The following is a 20,850-nucleotide window of genomic DNA, read 5'->3' as shown; positions in this document are numbered from 1 at the left end:
AATGTAGCAAAACAGTTGGTATGTTGCAGACCACGAAACATCTGCTTTAGTTCATTCTGAAACAAATGTAAGCAACCAAAACTTATTGTGCCTACTATGCGAATGTACATGATTTGTTTACAAAGTAGTTCCTAAAACACTATTGGTCACATGTATATTGCACTTGGATGCAATATGAAGGTGTGCAATATCGTAAAATATTGAATGATTATGATAATGTAAAGTTAAAGGATAAAAAATCAGCATATAATAATGGGTGTTACATGATATTTTGAGTCATGATACATGAAAATAAAAATATTGGGTGTTGCATGATGTTTTGAGATATGATACAGGAATAAAGAATACTTGGTGTTACATAATTATTTGAGTCAAGATAAAATAGTATAAAAATACTGGGTGTTACATGATATAAGTCATGATACAGAAATACAAGAATACTGGGTGTTAAATGATATTTTGAGTCATGATACAGGAATATACAAATATTGGGTGTTTCATGATGTTGTGAGTTATGATACAGGAATAAAAGAATACTGGGTGTTACATAATATTTTGAGTCAAGATAAAAGAGTATACAAATACTGGGTGTTACAGGATAGCATAAGTCATGATACAGGAATAAAAGAATACTGGGTGTTACATAATATTTCGAGTCAAGATAAAAGAGTATAACAATACTGGGTGTTACATGATATTATGAACCATGATACAGCATGACCCTTCTATAACACACACTGTTATAACATGAATTCGGATATAACACAATTTTGGCATGGCCCCCAAAATTTCATATACATGTATTTTTCTCACAAATTTTTTTGTTTGTTTTCTTTCTTAAAAATACAAAAAGTAAGGTTTAAAAGTTTTTTATTATTTTGGGAAAGAGATCGTGCAGGAATTCTAATACAAATGATGGTGGCATGGCTTGTGTAATTTCACATGTATTTTACTCATACACGGAAAATGTTTTTCTTCTTAAATGTATGAAAAATAATTTGTAACAAGTTTATTCAGTTATAATGCTGACTTTGCCAATGTTGCAAATTTAAATTTATTTTTCTTACTGGCAACAAAATATAGCATCTGCTGAGTTGGTCTTTTTTGTTGTGGCAACATTGTTGGTCATTTAAACTTGTATATACAACCTTGGGTTTGGAGTAATGAAATTCAGAAGCACCAAGAAAAGAAACTGAAAATTTGATATAAAATGCACTGGAATTTATTTATTGTTAGATAAACTTATTCTTTGTTCATATTGACAAACTATCTTGACAGTGCATTGTTATATCATAATCCACTTATTCTGACATCTGGCCTGAGTAATGTATGCTATGAGATCTTCAAATTTTTTAAAATATATTTTTGGTGGGTGGACATTTCTGGTAGCCAAGATCAACCGGACGAGGCACTATCTTCAGTCTTAATCAATGCTCTACAGTTATTTGATGTTGCTTCCACAATAAGAAATATACATCTGTTTGGTCCTGCAAAGCTGTCCTTTAGCGGTAATTTCAATAGCACATGCACCCTTCATTAAAGAAAGCCGACTACAGTCATCAATAACAACAATAAAAAACTTTCATCAAAGGAAATCAGCACCAACTTTAAATAAAAGGAATGTAATCTGATGGATTGTTGCATTTTCTGCAGCAACTGGAACATGTTTATTGTTCCTTGAAATTTTATTTTTGCAGGAAAAATACTATGTTTTTGGTCACTACAAATTGTGGATAAAAATGCAAATTAAATTTCCAATCTTTTGAAACTTTAGATATCTGGCCATCAACTAACAAAGATAGATCTTGCAAAGATACCTGTTGAACTTTTTAATTTGTTTATGTTTTCATTTCCCTATGAATAACCTCATCCCCTGGGTAGCCTTGGCAAGATGATGGACCAATTTAAGTACATGTATATATAAGCAGCTATAGCCACGTGCTACATGTGACAGTTGTAGTGAATTGTTAAGTGATAATCAAATATAGATCAAAATGAGGACTATCAATATTTTTATATGTGTTATTTGTGTTTTCTAGTGGGACGTGTATCATACATTAATTTTATAACATATATGATCAATACACGAATTCATTGATTTCTTGTATATATGTACAATATTTAATGGATTATGGAATGTACTACACAAATGCAAGTTGTCAATATATAAGTGTTCTTCTGACTAGTTTGTCTTCATTTATTCAAAAGCACATATTTTTGTGGCTGCTTTTATTACCACTCTCCAACCATATTTTAGGTATTTGTATAATTTTCAGCTTACAGACTTGGTTGATTATAACACTGATCAGTCCATACAAGGTTGGGTTATATGGATTCCAGCCATCGTGTCAAATTTGACTCAGCTGTATAAGAATATAAGAATACTGTGTGTTAAATGAGATTTTGAGTCACAATACATGAATATAAGAATACTGGTGTTGCATGGTATTTTGAGTCAAAATACATGAATATAAGAATATTGGGTGTTGCATGATATTTTTTGAGTAAAACTACATGAATATAAGAATACTGGTGTTACATGATATTTGGAGGAACATTTGCTTATTATTGGCATGATTTATTAATGCCCTCATAAACTATCCATGGTAACAAATCACACTTATGTACTAATCTACCAAATCTGTATACTGAAATTAAAGAAATACCTGCAAAAAAACTGGATTATGATCAAATAAATTAACGAAAGAATAATACTCACTACTCTCCTCTTGTTCTCTGTAATTAAAATAGAGATCTGTTAGATCATACCTGTCATCATTTCATTATTTGTTCCCCATCATTAAGTCATATTTGTACAAGAATTGTAAATGTTAATCACAGAAAATAATATATAATAAGTATAGATAAATTAATTTCAGGTTGAAGGTGTGTGTAAAGTGTGTGTAAAGTTTTATGACAATCCTCAAAAAAGTTTATTTTGATTTACAAGACATTAAATATCTGAAAGATATCATTTAATTTATATTCCACTTAAGATCTCTTGATTAATGTATGGATAAGGTTTTATGAGACTCCAAACTAGGTTTTAACTTTTTTGTTTTAAGGTGGTAGATATATAAAGGTTAAAGATGGATGTAGTATAGAAAAATTACCAACAATAATATTTTTTTCCCAAGGTATTCTAAGAAAGCATGAAGCAATATACAATTAAAATTAAGTAACAAGAAACAATTACGAGTAAGTAAATCACTAACATCCTTATTTCAAGTGTAACTTTTCAGTTATATTTTACAGTCTGAATGTGTGAAAATAATAAATAAATAAAACTTCAAGATGGCTGCCATGTATCAGGTTAAATCAAACACAGTTCCACTAAATATTCAATGAATTTGGTGTAAAAACTGGTGTTAAATATCCACATCGTCATCTTCAAATGGATAAAATTTCATTTTTTTTTATCCACAAACTAATCTAATAAATCAAAAGCTCTGACATTTGCTGAATGAGTGTATGTTATTTACAATAACATTAAATTCCTAACAGATGATACTATTTTTAGACACAATTGTCATGCAGTATGATTCATGCAGTATGGAGAAATACTGCATCAATGTAAAGTTAATGGAGAAAAAAAATTGAGCATTATCATGGTACTTGCAAAATACAATTTTCGTTTCATTTGTTTTTTTTCCTTAATGGTAATTAATAAATGTTGTCAAATAAGTTGTGAAAATGCAGAGCAGGAAATCTTAAGTTGGATTGATACAATTTAGAATGCTGACCTATGTGATATTAAAAATATGCACAAAGAATCACTCAGATAAAATTTGAAAAGATATGAAAATACAGTAATTAAATATCAAAGATATTATATTTATAAATAAATAAAAGCAATATTATTGGCACCCTACTGACCACAATCCTGGTTTCCCTCGGATATGTCATGTTTGTATTTCATTTTCAATTATACTTCCTAAATGAAAAACCAGAGTAACCCTTTTACATGGTTAGGAGTTGTAGCATTTTGCAGGAGGTGAAGACTAACCTTGTTGCTGTATCAGGAATAGCCTGTATGTAGGTATTAGCATACTTTGGCTGAATCTAGACGGAAATGATCAAGAAACAAGTTGCCTTGATTCAGGTTGCTGTGACTTTGCCATGATTCAGGTTGCTGTGACTTCAACTTTGAAAATTGTCAATGCAAATATATGTAGCTTATTTCCTTTCCATATCAGCAAGTAAGTCTAACTGTTTGGTGCCATTATGGAGTGTGTGATTATTTTACAGAAACTTTTCCACTGCATGTAGCAGTGACCTTGACCTTTGACTTTTTGACACAAACGTAACAAATTATTGTTCTTACCCCAAATGCAGACCTGCCCACCCTGATGAGTCAGTCTCAGTAAGGCAGTTGATTTTTTTCCATAAGACTGACCAGTTTTCAGTAAGATTAAAAAAAAATATCACTAACCATTTTTGTAAAGCTGATAAATGTAATTAAAAGTTCAACCCATCGACAATAAACATTATGTTCAACTGAAAAGTTTGTAAAGTATGCGTAGACTTTATTTACCACTAGCACAGTCGAAAACCTCTAGTTCCAAACTGTATACAGCTCAATGACGTGTTGCTATCTCTCAGCTTGACATAACTCTTGGAAATTCTTTTCCATTTTACATTGACGACAACAATGATATCTCACACCATGAGGCATTCTCTAATTGGTACATGACATCCAATAAACGTAATTTTGTCCCTTCCAACTTTATTCAGAAGACTCTGAATACTCCTTTTTATTCTTCTATGTTGATTATTAACACTTTTCTAGAAGCCATTTTTTTCTCTTTCGTCTTAAACATGCATCACTTTCTGGACAATATTTAAAAAATTCTATAATCAACAGTTTGATTATGCAGATGCTTCAAATGAACAAATAGGTGCAATTTAATACATCTGGGGTGCTTCTGTGATGATGATGATGATGATGATGATGATGATGATGATGATGATGATGATCATGATGATGTTTGTCCATCAGTGTCGATGAGGACCAGTTAATGTTATCAATTCACTGGGAGTGGGTCCGGAGATGGCTGATCAGTCTGATTCGGACACAGAATAGTCTGCTGCAGTGGGGACATGGATGTGTAGGTTGCTGAGCAGGAGTTGAGGAAATGCTGTTCCTGGATTTGCACAGGTCATGTTTTTCAGCTGCAACTACCAGTCTTTTCTGAACACATGCTGCTGCCCCAGCATTGACTTGACTGCACCAAGCAGATCAGTTAGCAGCAACACTCTCCCAGCTGCCAGGATCAATGGTGTAGCTCTCCATGGAAGACCTTCTTAGGTAGGAGTTCTACTAGCATTGCGAACAACATGGCCAGCCCATCGGAGTTGTGCCTTGCACAGCATGGTGTGGATGCTTATCATGCCAGCCTTAGTGAGCACCTCTGTGTTTAGTACCTTGTCCTGCCATCTGATTTTCAGTAGTTTTCTCAGGGAGCTCATATGGAAGTGGTTCAGTTTTTTAACATGATCGCCATACACCAACCATGTCTCGCAAGCACAGAGGAGGGAGTGGAGAACAACCATTGTGTAGACTTTGAGTTTGGGGGCAAGCTTGATGCCTCTCCTATCCCAGAAAATGAAGCAGAGTCTGCCAAATGCTATGCAGGCTTTTTCAATCCTGGTGTTGACCTCATCATCTATGTGGACTGCTTGTGAGAGGGTGCTGCCAAGGTAAGTGAACCTGTCTACATTTTTGAGCTTTTGGCCATTGACATTGATGGATGTTTCCAGGTAATCTTCTCCAGGAGCTGGCTGATGCAGAACCTTGGTCTTGCTGGTAGAGATGGTGAGTCCGAAGTTGGAACACGCTGTGGAAAAATGATCTATGCTCTGTTGCATGCCTGCCTCCATGCTGGTGTTGAGGGCACAGTCATCTGCAAACAGCAGGTTGTGAATGTTCTGCTGTAACGTTAGTCTGGTTCCCTGACTAATTTGACTAAATCTAAGATGAAATCCTGATCAAAATAAAACAGGGATGAACCAATTATCTGGATTTTTCGGCAACGATCATTTTTCATTGTTTTGCTAGTATGTCATATGTCCTTAATTTAAGGGTAATTTTCATGAGAGTTGGCAGGTCTGCAAATACAAACTATGCACAAATATAAATCTTTTTGAGAAACAGAGTTTTACTTGCATTGGTAAATATTTTCTTGAGTGAAAATTAATCTAAATTTAGCCAAAGATGAGTGGGTGGTTTTACCATCATAATAGGCTTCCCAAGGTAAACAACTGCTATGGGTTCAATTTTCTAATTTTATACATTTTTTACTGTTTGACAACTTCTAAAGACACTTACCTCCCATTTTAGGCTTTAGCTTCCATCTTCTTGTGACAAAAGCTACAGCAACAATGGCAATCATTACCACAACTGCCCCAACAACACCTCCTACAACAGCTCCAACAGGGAAATAGCTAATAACAGGAGAAGGCAGTTCTGAAAAGCAATAATTTTAATGAATCTATCAATCAGTACATACATTAATATATTACTGTATTGATCTTTAGTGTATTTCTCAATCTGAAATGTAATAACATGTATGGATTAATGTATATGTGTGTGTGCATGCGTGCGTGTGTGTGCATGCATGCATGCATGTGTGTATGCATGCATGCATATGTTTGTGCATGCATTCATGTATGTGTGTATGCATGCATGCATGTGTGTGTGCATGCATGCATGCATGTGTGTATGCATGCATGCATGTGTGTGTGCATGCATTCATGCATGTATGTATATATGTATGTATGTATGTATGTATGTATGTATGTATGTATGTATGTATGCATGTATGTATGTATACATGTATGTAATGTTATGTATGAGAAATCCTGAAATGCCTGTATCTGCTGGATATGTCCTTTAGATCATTGGTTTTGAGCAGCATGACATTGGTCTTAGGAGTACCCCAAGAATCATATCAACTTATCTCTGAACTGTTTATCCATTAAACTGCCAAATAACACTTATCCAAGTGAAAATCAAATTTTTTCATTTCTAATATTTTATCTAGGTTCCATTTTCATGAGTTTGAGATATTTACATATGTGACATTTAGTTTCTATTCATTGGGAAGAATGCTTTGCAAATCCCAGCTATATCAATGTAAACAAGTTTGCCTTGCTATTGGTACATATTGCAGTTAAAAAAACTTTATCTGGGTGATCATTGGTGACATTTTCTCACCACATATTGCCCCTTTCTTATTAATAGTGTCTCTTCATATACCACACCTTTATTAATATTAATTGTGTGTGGTCATTGAACGAGCCCATTTTCTCTTCACATACAATGTTTTTACTAGTAAAGATTGTCTGATCATTGGATGAAAATAATGTTCTCCTCATATCATACCTATTCATTTCTATAAATGTATATGTGAATATTTATCTTCAAATATCACACTTTCTTAGACTAAAACTCTCGATCTGATGAACATATTTGTGTTAGGATGCCATTTAAGGGACACAACTCTTTTCAATGTTGGAAACAGTCACATGACACATTGTCTCCTCTGATTAATTGCAATCCTATTACCTCTAGTTAACATTATCTATGAGAATTCTAAGTGATGAAGTCATTTTCTACTCAAGGTTGCATACTAGATGAATAAAGAGAATCTTCTCAACCCCAACCCCCCTTTTCCCCATCAGTCAGTAAGCAATAATAAACTAAGTAGGAATCAAGTCATACACACAGAAAGTTGGCAATATTTTCCCCTGCACATCAGTGACTGCAAACAAGGATACAAATCATCTTTGCAAGGAAAATACCCGAAATGTCAGACATGATGTAAAAGTTCACATTTCCACTACTGTATTGTATTTCCATAAATCTAGGTGTACTAGGTGTACATAATGAACAAATAAATAGAAGGACATTAGTAATTAGAGTACTCAGATAAGTGAGTCAACTTGTCTCTGATCTGTTTACCCAGTAAACTTCATCCAAATAAAAATAAAAGGTATAGTATATTATGTCAGATAATCAATAAAGATACTGCCAATTAAGTCCAAGTTAATGGTGGCTTAGTCAATTTTCCAACCTGTAGCCGAAGGCAACCACAGGGTCTGTATCATAAATATTACATTCGTCTGCACAGTCATGCTTTTTGTTGCAGTGTGTCAGCACATGATACCCTTTGGAATAAAATAAACAACTAATTTGTATTATCCTCCTTCCAGACATATATGGGGACCTGATTAAATAAAACTTCACCAACCAACTTTACTGGAAGTGCCAGTCAATTAAGTGTTACAAGGTTTTGAGACAGTAAATCAGCTTGCTGCTAATTGATCATTTTAAAAATTAAAAAAAAAAACCCAGTAGAGTGCAATAAAATGCTGTAATTGTTAAGAGAAATTATAGTGCTCAGTATCATTTTCTAAAAGAAAAATGGGTGGAAACATCATGGAAGGTTAATACTAACACTAAGTATGTAACAAAAAATGGTACAATTAATAATTAGGCATATCACTATTGTTATAGTTGTCTCAACTTTATATATCACTTTTTAATATTGAATTTGGCTAAAATATGGTTGCCATATTGGTTTTGGGGAAATAAAATCAGTGAAATACCATTAGAATTCAGGGATGTCAAGAATGTATTTATAGAATTATAATGGCACATCAGCACAATTCTCACTATACAACACTGAGTAAAGTCTAAGCATCAGAAAAATGGTTTACAAAACAAAGATAATGCAAGAAGGGTAAAATCCATTAAATAATTTCACACTGTACTTAATTTTTAAAACATTTTTTTTATAGATACAGCATTCAAAATAACATTAGCAGTCAGCGTGAATAACTGTTATAAATAAATTTTGGATAAATAATTAACAGACATTAAGAATAAAAAAATAAAATGTGTTGTAACATATTCAGCTTTAAACCTTACTTAATAAAGACCTTGCAAAAATACAAACTTTTAAGATATTGTACAAAGACAATTAACTATTTCAAACACAAACCAAAGAACAATTTTTATTAAACTTTTAAATTTGGTAATGATGACTGAACAGATATAGAACACAAAATGACATGAAAATCAAATAAAATGGGCATTATGGATGGCAACATCAGTATGTGGAATATCATATTGGAATTTATCAGACAAAATTATATATAAGTTAAACAAAAGACAATAGAGGTTTTACTCATGCGTTCTGATAAGACAGCTGCTGTCTGAATGCTTAACATCCTTACCCGATGATGAATCATGAAACAAACCCAACAACAGCATACATATAAAACAATTTAGCATATATATATAATAAGTTTCATATTGCATACCACATCATAATCAGCAAGACCACAAAATGGAAGACTTTTACTGTCAACAAATGTCCTCAAGTTTTACAAAAAAGAGAAATGAGTTGAGCAGAAAGGGAAGATGTGAAGCAGAACAATGGTGGAACATAAGATGGCAGATATGATAACAGTCCTGAGCATGTCTCTCAAACAACACCAGAAGAATTTATTGGATGGACTTAGATATGTCCATGAAACAGAAATGGGCTTGCAGAAAGAATATGTTTCAGGACAAGGTAATGAATATAATGTGGATAGCATAGTAGACAGAGAAGGGTACTATGAAAAATTTTGATTCTGGATCGAATGGATAGCCAGTGTAGGGTACAGAGCAGCGGGGAGGTGTGCTCTGATCGTGGTACTCTAAGTATGATCTGAGCAGCTGTGTTTTGAACTTTTTGAAGTTTCTGGAGCAGATATTGAGATATACCAGACAGAATTGAGTTACAATAGTCCAGTCTTGAAAGTACTAATAAACACACAAGTGTTTTAGTGGCATCCACTGAAAGATATTTGTGAATTGAGCTGATGTGTCTCAGCTCAAGATATGCAGCCTTGCATGTGTTCATGACATGTTGGTGCAATGTGAGAGTACTGTCCAGAGTGACACCTAGCTTTCATACTGATTGCATGAATTTAATGTTGGTGTTGCTGATGTTTATTGTTTGAGGTAAAGGATTTGAATGAGAAAGTCTTTGTGCTGTCATCAGAATGGCCTCAGTTTAATCATCATTCATCTGCAGCTTGTTACATGCCATCCATGATTTCACATCAGAAATGCACCTCTCTACACCTTGGATGGTAGCATCAACTTCAGTTGGGTGACTAGATTTGTATATTTGGTGCCATCAGCATATAATTGGTGAGAAAATGGATGATGATCTATGACACTTGAGAGCGAGTGAGTGTACAGAATGAAGAGAACAGGTCCAACAACTGACCCCTGTGGAACACTACACCATAGATCAACTGGGTTGGAGTTGTATTCCATTTTCAGATACAATTTGTGTCCTGTTGACCAAGTAGGACTTGAATCACAGTAAGGCTGTATCATGAATGCCAAATACATGTTTGAGATGGTGAAGTAATATATCATGGTCTATTGTGTCAAATGCTGCAGACAAATCAAGGAGGGTGAGCACATTTTGCTATCCAATGCAGAGAGAATGTCATTAACTACTTTTAAAAGAGTTGTTTCAGTACTGTGGCAAGGGCGATATGCAGATTGTACATTGCTAATAAGACTGTTTGAATTTAGATGAGATACAAGCTGGGATAGAACAACCTTTTCTAAGATTTTTTATATGAATGGGAGATTAGAAACTGGGCGGTAGTTCTTTAAATCGTTATGGTCTAGTGTTGGTTTCTTCAGCAGAGGCTTTACAATGACAGTTTTGAAAAATGATGGGAAGTCCCTGGATGAGAGAGAGGTATTAGTAACATATGTTAGTGAAGGCAATACTGGATCTAAGCATTCAAGCAGCAGTGATGTTGGGATTGGATCAAGTTCACATGACTTTGGTGCACTCTTCATCAGGACTGTACATACAAAATCCATAGAGACAGGTTCAAATGCTGCTAATGGTTGCTGCGCAAATTCTGTATCCCAACTGTATAGTGATGACGAGTCAATTGAAATTGTGGTGTCAAGCATATCTCTAATGGTTTGTACTTTGTCACGGAAGAAATTTGCAAACATGTCCGGAAGGTCGACTGGAAAGAAGGTAGTTGGAAGTGGTGTAGATTTATTCCTTGACATTAGCTTATTAGTAATCTCATAGAGCTCTTTGCAGCTGGAACCTTCCATGATCTTAGTAGTGTAGTGGGCTGATTTCACTGCATGGACTATATTTGTAACATTCTTCTTAGCGGCTTCATAGATTTGCTTATGAATAGTGAGTCTGGTGCTTTACGGTGGTCTGCTTTAGCAGTGTGAAGCTGGTCCCTTACACTGCTTTACCATGGAGAACACTTTTGAATTGATACTCTGCACTTGGTAGCTGGGGAATATTTGTCAAACAATGAACGCACGCAGTTATCAAGTTGTTCTGCAGTAGGAGGTAAGCAAGTTGTTAGGTTAGCTTAATAATGATATATCTATAATAGAGGAATGAGTATATCTTTATTTGATGTTAAACTTAGGGGTTGTAATTCTGGTTAAATGTATTATGAGCAGCCACTCAGAGGCAATGGTGTTTGGTCACAGTCCAGACTGAGAAATTAAAAAAAAAAACAACTGATGTTATTTGTGGTATGGTTTGATACTATTGGAAATTTTGTTCCAATTTGTCCTTGCTGAACCACTGACAAATGGGTAAAATTAAAAAACCAAGTTACAGTGGTCTGAGAAATGTGAGGACTGAGGCTTTCAATAAGTTAAAGGTCATACCTAAAAGTGCATCAGTGAATCTTTGAGCTCCAAAAATCAGTCAATCAATGAAAATGTTGGTTGATCTAAGTGATGTTGTGGTTTGCGTGTTATTTTCTTACAAATTATATAAGCACCAGAGAAACTATTCCACAATCGAGAAGGAATGTTTGACTGTGAATTTTATTGGCAATGCAACACGTTGAAGTCTACATTAGTTCAGCTCTTTATTTGATTGTGTTTAGTAATTAAAACCCCGTTGCTTTCATTTTTAAGATGAAAAATAAAAATCAGTGATTATCAAGGTACAGTTTGGTCTAACAGGATTACATAACAATGACATTAGGCACATTAAGGGAAAAGGCAATTTAATAGGAGAAGCACTTTCATGTGTAGAGTAATAATGTATTGTTTCATGTATGCTTTTGTGTCATTCATAAGTTTTCATGCAATTGTTTTCTTTATCACATATACATTTTGCTAACAGTAATATGAAAGCTTTATTGCATACATTTTTCTTTTCCTTTATGAGGGGAAGTGTTATGTATATTTAAAGTGCATTGTTTTTCTTGTGCTTTTAAATTTTCATTTTATGCTATTGTAATGTAACACTGTATGTTGGACTTAACCTTGTCCAAAATCAAGTTTATTTTTTTACCTGATATGAATTATTGATTTTTTAAAGAAAAAGTATTCTGTAAACAACTAATAGATAGCTAAAATATTCTCTACATATATGGGTTTAACATCAGGATCATTACTAATAGAAGTAAATGTTTATTTGGGTCTAGGTCTAGGTTATTGGAATTCCCCTATAATTTACCTGACATAGTCTAGGTTATATATTGTACATTTAGTAACAGACTTTTTAATTATTGTACATTTAGTAACAGACTTTTTAATTATAACATTTTATTTTATTTATTTAAACATTAAGAACTTTCTAGGTTATTTTCCAATAGGTAATGTTGCTTGTTTTTGGAAAGTGTTAATTATGACCTGAGGTACTTGTTATAAATTAGTCATTGTTATTTGTTATCATTATTCGTTCATGCTTTAAGATCTAGAAGAATCAATTTTGTATTGTTGTTGTGTCATGAAGTTCATTTGGTGTGGAATTTATTTCTTCAAAATATTTAATGCAGTGATCATTTTCTCTGGAAATATAAAGTGTTTATAAAAACTAATATTCTTGGACAGATACATTCACTAGGAATTATAGTGAATTCAAACCTGGAATTATATTACTGTATTTCAACAAAAGACTATTGGTACAACAACACAATACAGGCCACAATAGGCACATCAATGCCTTCAACACTGAATTTAATTTGCATTTCCACCAAAGTATATTCAGAACTTTAATTATTAGGACTTGTGTCTGTAATTCTATGATTATTTTGGGATATAATAAGCAATACCATAGGTTCTTGTTACGTTCACTTTATATTCTAGAAAAATAAATTATTGTAAAATTTTACAAAGAATGTTACTTTGCACTCTTTTCTGTTACTTATTTTAAGACCACAGTCTCATAACAAAGTGGATAAACCATGTACAACAACCGCATGCCAGGAAACCCAGACAATACAAAACACAAACATGTCAAAAGTTCGAAATCAGTATGCACTCCATCAGATGCAGCAAATATCAAGGACACTCTTTTCTGCAGGCACAAAATGTACAGAGGAAAAAAACTGGATGTAGCCAATATTGTAAATACTGATAACCATGTGTCACACTCAACAACAAAGCCAGTTACAGATAGAACTTATTTGAATGTGTGACTGCAATATTTTTCAAGAAAATAGCAACACTTCTCAAAAAATTATACTCCAGCAATACCTTAGAAACTTTCTTGTTTTATAAACAGCAAGAGATGTAGAGGCAGAGCTCTTTTGATAGGTTCTTCAATTATCAAAGGAGTTATGTCAAAAGTTGGCATTTCTTTCACCTATATATCACTTAAGAGTGTAGATAGTTAATTTCTAAACAAACAAATTTATAAGTGAAATGCCTATTTTGTATATAAATTGTAAGAAATCACCTATATATCAATTTCTTTGATGCTCACCATTACCCTGTGTTAAAACTAGATGTCGATTAGTTTTCGTGAAAGTGCAATTTGCATAGGGCAAAACCAGTAAAAATAAGAACTGACAATTTACCGATCATCAGAATATATTAGCATTTTGATCAATTTGAAAACCAATTTCTGATGGATTTGTTGCTTTCAATTGCATTAATTATGTCAAAGGTAGAGACTGATAAAAAACAGACCCTTACAATTGTTTCAGCATACTGCTTAGCTGACATACAAAGTAGTCGCTAACTTAAACATGGAACATTATGATATAAACTGTTTTCTTTCATTTTCTTAAAATGCATTATTATATGTTTGATAATAAATATAAACAATCTCTTATATATATATATATATATATATATATATATATATAGAGAGAGAGAGAGAGAGAGAGAGAGAGAGAGAGAGAGAGAGAAAGAGATAGAATTGTGTGGACAATAAATCTGGTGGTCCAGTCAAATTAAGCCTCATCATCACAAATGAGTCTATGCAAGACACTTCCCTTTAACCAATGTAAACTGGTATGTAAAGAAATCATTTATTAATATGAGTGCACATTACCATATTCATTTGTATATTAATAGTAAATACAATTTCACAAGTTGAAGAATCAAGACAAATGTCTGGAGCACATATTCACATTTCAGTGGAAGAATTAGAGATGTTAACATAGAGGGAGGACCAAAGCCAATAACATTTGTAAAAGGAAAGGATGTATGCAGAAACGTGCTGCAACTTATTGGATGAGTTGTTAACATGAACCAACCTTTGTTGTAGAAATTAAATTGAGCCCAAGTGTAATCATGTATTGAATTGATTTTATATCATGAACCTCCTACCTATAATTGTTGACTGAAACCTGTAAATACTGTAAATAAAGTGCTTATTCATGTCAGTGTCTTCTAAAACACAATGTCTCAGCATATCCACAAAATACAAATATTTCTTCAACTTGACATATTAAATATTTTGTTTCTTATTCTGTAATTGTCTTATAAAAATGTATATATCACATATTAAATTTCTCTTCTTTTTTATATGTATTAATGATCATTGCACATAGAAATGTTGAATCCAAGCCTTGGGAACCTTTGCTCTTTTCAGGCAAAGTGTTCAGGCAAATGCTCATTTTCATAGACATTTAATTCGCTTTTTTATTTTTTCTGCCATATCCAAAATGTGCATCCATGGATTTTCATTTCTGTTGCAGGATGTTAAAGTAAATTAATCTATACATCACTTAATGCTGATGTAACTAACAGTTAAATCAATTATGATCTAAAAAGGTATATGAACCTGTTTTTATCTTAACTTCTACCCCATCTGTAGCAGGACTATTTCCTTTTCTATTTTCAGCATAGACTCTAAATATGTACTGGCCATCTTGCATTATGGGAATCTTAATGTAGTATGATCCATTTGTGAATGGGTCATCCAAGGCATTTTCGCTAATCTTATATATAGTAGACCAGGATGCATCAGGCATTCCTAATGGCTGATATTCCACAATAAATGTTTGTTCATGGCCTACATTAAATCCCTTTTCTATCACAAACACCAAAAAGGAACCTTCAATGTGGCTGAAGAAAAATTTCTTTGGCAGTGCTGGTGGAGCTGTAAAATATTAAACAGGAAGCAAATATCATACTGAATGTAACAGTGCTTAGATACAAAAATCCATGGTTTGTACACCCAGAGAGTTTTTTCAGAGTTACTTTTCAGGGCATCTTTAAGGAGCACTTTGTCTAATGGAAACTGAACTTTATATGTGAACTTTCTTTATTAGAATATAAATAGGTTTGGGGTTAGTAGAAATAAAAAAGATTATCATATTACATCAGCAAAGTGACACTGTTCCATCTGTTAACTACTCATGCTTTATGTCATTTGATTTATCTTGTTTATTCTATATCTAATTATTTTTCAAAAAATATGTAGCAAATAAAAATTGAGAATTAAAAGGTGATATGTTTTATTTAATAATTCCTCAGAACATTTCAAGAATTACAGGAAAACAACAAGAGTTTTTAATGGCAATTCAAGGACATTTCAAGAATGAAACCACCATTTTTAAAAATTGAAGGAATTTTCAGGGCAAGTCTTTCAGTTTTAATATTTCAAGGTTGTACAATCCATGTGATCAAACTGCATGATATGTCAACGGCTCAAAAAAATAATCATGCATCCATATCTAAGTTTGTGCAGAACATGAAAGAAATTAAATTATGTGTATAATGCAGATGTATAAAATATATGTATTTTTCTAAATATATGATACTGCTAGAAGAGCTCATCAAGATCTGATACATCAAAGCCTGAAAAGAAACTTTGTGGAAAAAGGTTCCATTCAAAATAGAACATTATTGTGCATATTTTTACCATGACTGAAGGTTGTGCTAACCTAATGTTTATCATGATTTTAAGTAAACATTGTCAAGATGTTTACATAGGGGGTGTTTAAGGTTAGTCTTGATTCTAATAAGACTAGGTTCATTTTGTTCCCTAATTTTCCATTAAGATTTTTCTTCCAGAGCACTCTACTGCAACAAAGGTCATGTAAAATATGCATATATTGGGGTTGATAAACAAATTATGCATTCCACTTTCTTATGAAGTGTTTTGGAAATCTATATTCCAATTTATAATTGTGTTTGGATATAACTTAAAAGGAATAATTTATTTAAATTATTCATTGGAATTACAAGGTGCTCACTGACATTTTGGACTAATTCACTACTTTAGGATCATTGAGGAGCCATTCATAGGCATTCTGGATTAAATCAAGGCATTGAATATTAGTGGAATCCATTCAGAACATTCTATTCTTTTAAAATTAAGATAGAACATTTAGGATTATCTGGGAGTTGATTCACAATATTGTAAGTTCATCTCCCTTTGTATCTTAGAGAAATACAAGTATTTGTTGATTTTATCAAAAATTATGGTTTCATTTCTTACTGTTACTTAGTTTAAGACCAACAGGTCATAACATTCATTAAAACTAAATGCCTGTTTAGATTGTTATTAAACCCTACCATGAATACCAAAACTCAATTTTGTAGAAGAAATCTGAATCAGCATGCTTTTGTCTTCACAGCAATGAAAGCAGAACCTTCTCCCCAAATATATCAAATGTTGTCCATCCCTCACTATCTACATGTAATATTGTAGTATTTCAGTGCATTTCACAAAAAAGTGGCCATGAAATGCCAAGAAAAGGTTAAGTTAAAAAAAATCAAAATTAACTGAAAACAAGTTTAATATGCTGAACCTCTCTATACAATATAAAATGTGTCAACAAGATTAAATGTAAAACAAAGAGATGTTAAAATTCTGTAACATGTACACAAAATAACATAAAAGTAACACAAATAAAATCCTTAAAACCTGATTAAAATTTGTTGCATAAATTGCACTCCCTTAAAAGAATTTCTGGATGGTACATACTCATAGAATTTCTTGAAGCAGTTCATATCAGTATACTCTGTCTCAAATGGCGGAAACTGCCACACTCAACAATAATGTACTCAGCTGTCAAAATACACCATGTTCACCCTTCAGGAGGTATGCATGAATTAGATACTTGTGTCTGATAATTTTGTGATCAGCAATATTCAACCCCATCTCACCAATTTATTCTATACAGAAGTTAGCACTTTCCTACAGTGGTCTTGGTGTTGATAAGTTTTCATTTCACATATTTTGCCAACTATGATTAACAGCATCTACAATTGCTAGGTCAAGAGTCCAACCTAATTCTAACAAACTTCAGACAATAATTAAATAGCAATAACAATCTTGGCATCAGTTATCACCTCTACTTACTATTGTTGCTTAGGAGGTCAAGATCAGCACATTTTCTCGGTAGGAGTCCATAGCTGTTGCATCTGCCAAGTCCATTTTTGCCAATGACATCTAGCCATGTCTGGTGATCTGTGAAAACTCTAGCAATGAAATCACCGAGAATGATGAGCTTTTGTTCCTTTAGCATTTCAGCAATAACAGACTCCAGGTCTCCATAAAAAATGTCCTTGATCTCATCTGAGTTGGACATGGTGGGCCTACAGGCACACATGATAGTTGCATGTCTTTTCCCAGACAGTGGGAATTTCATTTACATTAATCTATCATTCATGATTTTGGGGAGATTTGTAAGCTTGCTAACCATCTGCAATTATATGGCAAATCCAACACAAGCATAATTTTGTTTTTCTTTACTTAACCACACCAGATGAAGCAGTAGCTGGCTCCTACTTTGGTGAGTTATCATTCATTGCGTAGGCGAATTTCACTCAGGGCTACTATGGAAATGTTGAATCTGAGCAGTTCTCCAATAACTAGGGCTGTTCTTCTTTATGGTCTATCTGCTTATGTACTGTACATTAGTGTGTTTATGTTTCAGGCACTCTCATTTACCCAGTGGAGCTGCCAAGTTTCACTGCTGCATCTGTACAATGTATGGTGACTTATACTCTCAGCCACCTACGTATAGGTCTGCAACTACAACTCCCAGTCTATCCACACCTGCTGTTTGATATTTGCCTGTTGCCACTGGACTTGAAAATGTGCTGTGGGGGAAGAAATACAGTGTCATAACTTGCAGGTGACTTGGATTTAAACAAGGAAAGGTTTCACAGATTTGCCCTCACTCACTCATCCAGGCCTGTCTTAATCCATTGACAAGACAGTGTCAAAACATCTGGTGATGTGTCCAGATGGAGTGGATGGCCATAAGTTCCTACTGCACCTAAGCTCAGATGAGCTGTGCTGTCCACACAGCTCATGCCCTCTGCCTTCTAAGCCAGGGGATCAGCAGCCATCAGATGGGACTTTTCAGAGGGAGACAAGTGTAGCTGTCTATTCAGCATCAACAGTCACTGATAGTACCATTTACTGTATCTTATGGCAGCAGACCATTCCTGACTTGACTACAACAACAGGTAATAGGAATACAACAAAACTGGATTATTAATCAGCTGTTAGTGTGTCTTTTGTTACTGTATCGTACTGACAGCAAAGTCTTAGTCCATCCCATGAAACACCATTGTCTGCTCATTTAGGAGTACAAAAAGACCTATCACAAGATCTTAAAACTTAAAAGTGATGTTTCTAGATTTTTAGATATTGTCATACTTCTCAAAATGGTAAAAATAAACAATCAAAAGATATCCAAAGTAAATCTGTAACCTATTCTTGCATTTGATTACTCATTTAGTAGAATAATGGTATACTGTGTCAGTTCTTTACCGAATGGTGGTTGGTGATTATGTGCATGTCCAAAAGTTTGCAAGAAGCTATTTCTTTCTGGAACATTAAAACTGAGACTCTAGTTCTGGTGTTGGTGATATTTTTTTTACACATTCTGGCCTTCAGAGACATACAGGAAAAGGAATAAAGGTGTTCAGTGGTTGTTCTTTCCAGTTAAAGAATCTGCTCAAATTTCTCGACAGAGCTTGTAGTTTGGTCTGTATAAAGCTAGAAAGAAAGTGAGCTCCTTGAAATATAGTATCTATACTCCTGGGTGGCATGATAGCAATAATGCTGTCATAGTAATATTTTAGAGGTAACAGCCATGTAAATTATTCAGTTTAATTTAGTACCTGTCCCACATACACAGCTTCTGAACAAAGATGAGAAATCAGATAGAGGTGACTAGTGACTAATCTTTGCAAATCTTAAATTTTGTACAATCTGGACCAGAAACTTTTGCATCTGCTCCGCAAGAAATGAATGAAATGAAACAGCTACTAGAAGAATATGAACACTTATTTGCAGATATTCCAACAAATAAGATTTTCCTCGACACTGAAGTAGTAAATTCAATGCCTGTAAAGGAACATCCTTACAAGATGAATCCCCTCATGCAAGACTATCTGAATAAAGAAGTTTGGTATTCACTGGGGAATGACTTTATCAAAAAAAATGATTGAAGCTCACCTTGCATTCTAGTACTTAAATAAGATAAGACTTTTTATAAGTGCAATGATTATAGAAGAGTAAAAGACAGATTCATTTCCAATTCTTACAATTGATGACTGTATTGACAGGATTGGAAATGCCAAGAATGTTACAAAGTTTGACCTCTTGAAAGGATTCTGGCAAATTCTACTTTTGGAAGAGCAGAGGAAATTTCTGCATTCCTGACTCCAGATGGACTTTACCAATACAAGTCATGCTATATGAGAGGAAGGGTTCCCCATGTTCTTTCCAACATTTGATGACTATGAAATATCAGAAACAGAATTGTGATAGTGACATCGCTGACATTATCATCTATAAAGAGGCTTGGAGGGACTACATGGAAACTATCTGGAAGTTTTTTGAAAGGCTCAGTGAAGCAAATCTGACAACCAGCATGAGTAAAAGTGATTGTTCTTGTGATTGTGTTACTTTTTTTTAGGTTACTAAACCAACAGAAGTCAAAGTTAAGGCTATTTCTGAGTTCCCTGTTCCTATCTGTAAGAAGCAACTTATGCTATTTTTTGGTATGGCTGGTTACTACAACTTTGCTCTAATTGAACCCCTGACCAATTTGCTCAGTAAGAAGACCAAGTTTGACTGGTCAGACAATTGTCAGGAGGCTTTTGATAAATTATCGGCTATACTCAAAAGTGCACTAGTTTTGTCAGCTTTAGATTTTACTAAATCATTCAAAATGTCTATAGATGCAAGTGATGTAGGGGTTGGTGGAGTAATGCTACAGTAAGACAGTGATGGTGTGGATCATGCAGTGTGCTACTTTTCAAGGAAATATCATAAATACCAGAGAAAATATTCCATGATAGAGAAGTGTTTGGCTTTAATGATGGCCTTGCAACACTTTGTATGTTAGTACAGCTTCTTCTCCAGTCATTGTCTTTGATGATCTCACCGCCCTCATTAATAGAACGAAGAATAAAAATCAAAGATTGTTATGATGGATTCTGAAGTTACAATCATATAACATCAATGTCAGGCACATCCAAGGAAAAGAAAATATGACTGCTAATGCACTTTCATGTGCAGAGTAGTACATTGAATTGGTTGTATACATGATTGTATCTTTCATTTT

General features: G+C 33.7%; 1 protein-coding gene across 4 annotated transcripts in view; it reads right to left on the bottom strand.

Annotated features, from left to right (window-relative positions):
- Positions 1-20,850, bottom strand: part of LOC149773275 (uncharacterized) — a 146,097-nt gene that overhangs the window by 13,023 nt on the left and 112,224 nt on the right. For 3 of the 4 annotated variants that reach the window (XM_089946514.1, XM_089946515.1, XM_089946517.1), the window contains 3 exons: positions 15,096-15,413; positions 6,329-6,466; positions 2,720-2,736 (listed from right to left, as the gene is read on the bottom strand). In XM_089946514.1, coding sequence (XP_089802640.1) covers positions 2,720-2,736; positions 6,329-6,466; positions 15,096-15,413 — 473 coding nt within the window. The remainder of the gene's footprint in view (positions 1-2,719; positions 2,737-6,328; positions 6,467-15,095; positions 15,414-20,850) is intronic. The other variant, XM_089946516.1, reaches the window with a different exon arrangement.

Source organism: Sinohyriopsis cumingii, unplaced genomic scaffold, assembly GCF_028554795.1.
Source record: "Sinohyriopsis cumingii isolate HCF-2022 unplaced genomic scaffold, ASM2855479v2 utg000695l, whole genome shotgun sequence".
Lineage (NCBI taxonomy): Eukaryota > Metazoa > Mollusca > Bivalvia > Unionida > Unionidae > Sinohyriopsis > Sinohyriopsis cumingii.
This window is presented reverse-complemented; position numbering and strand designations above follow the sequence as displayed.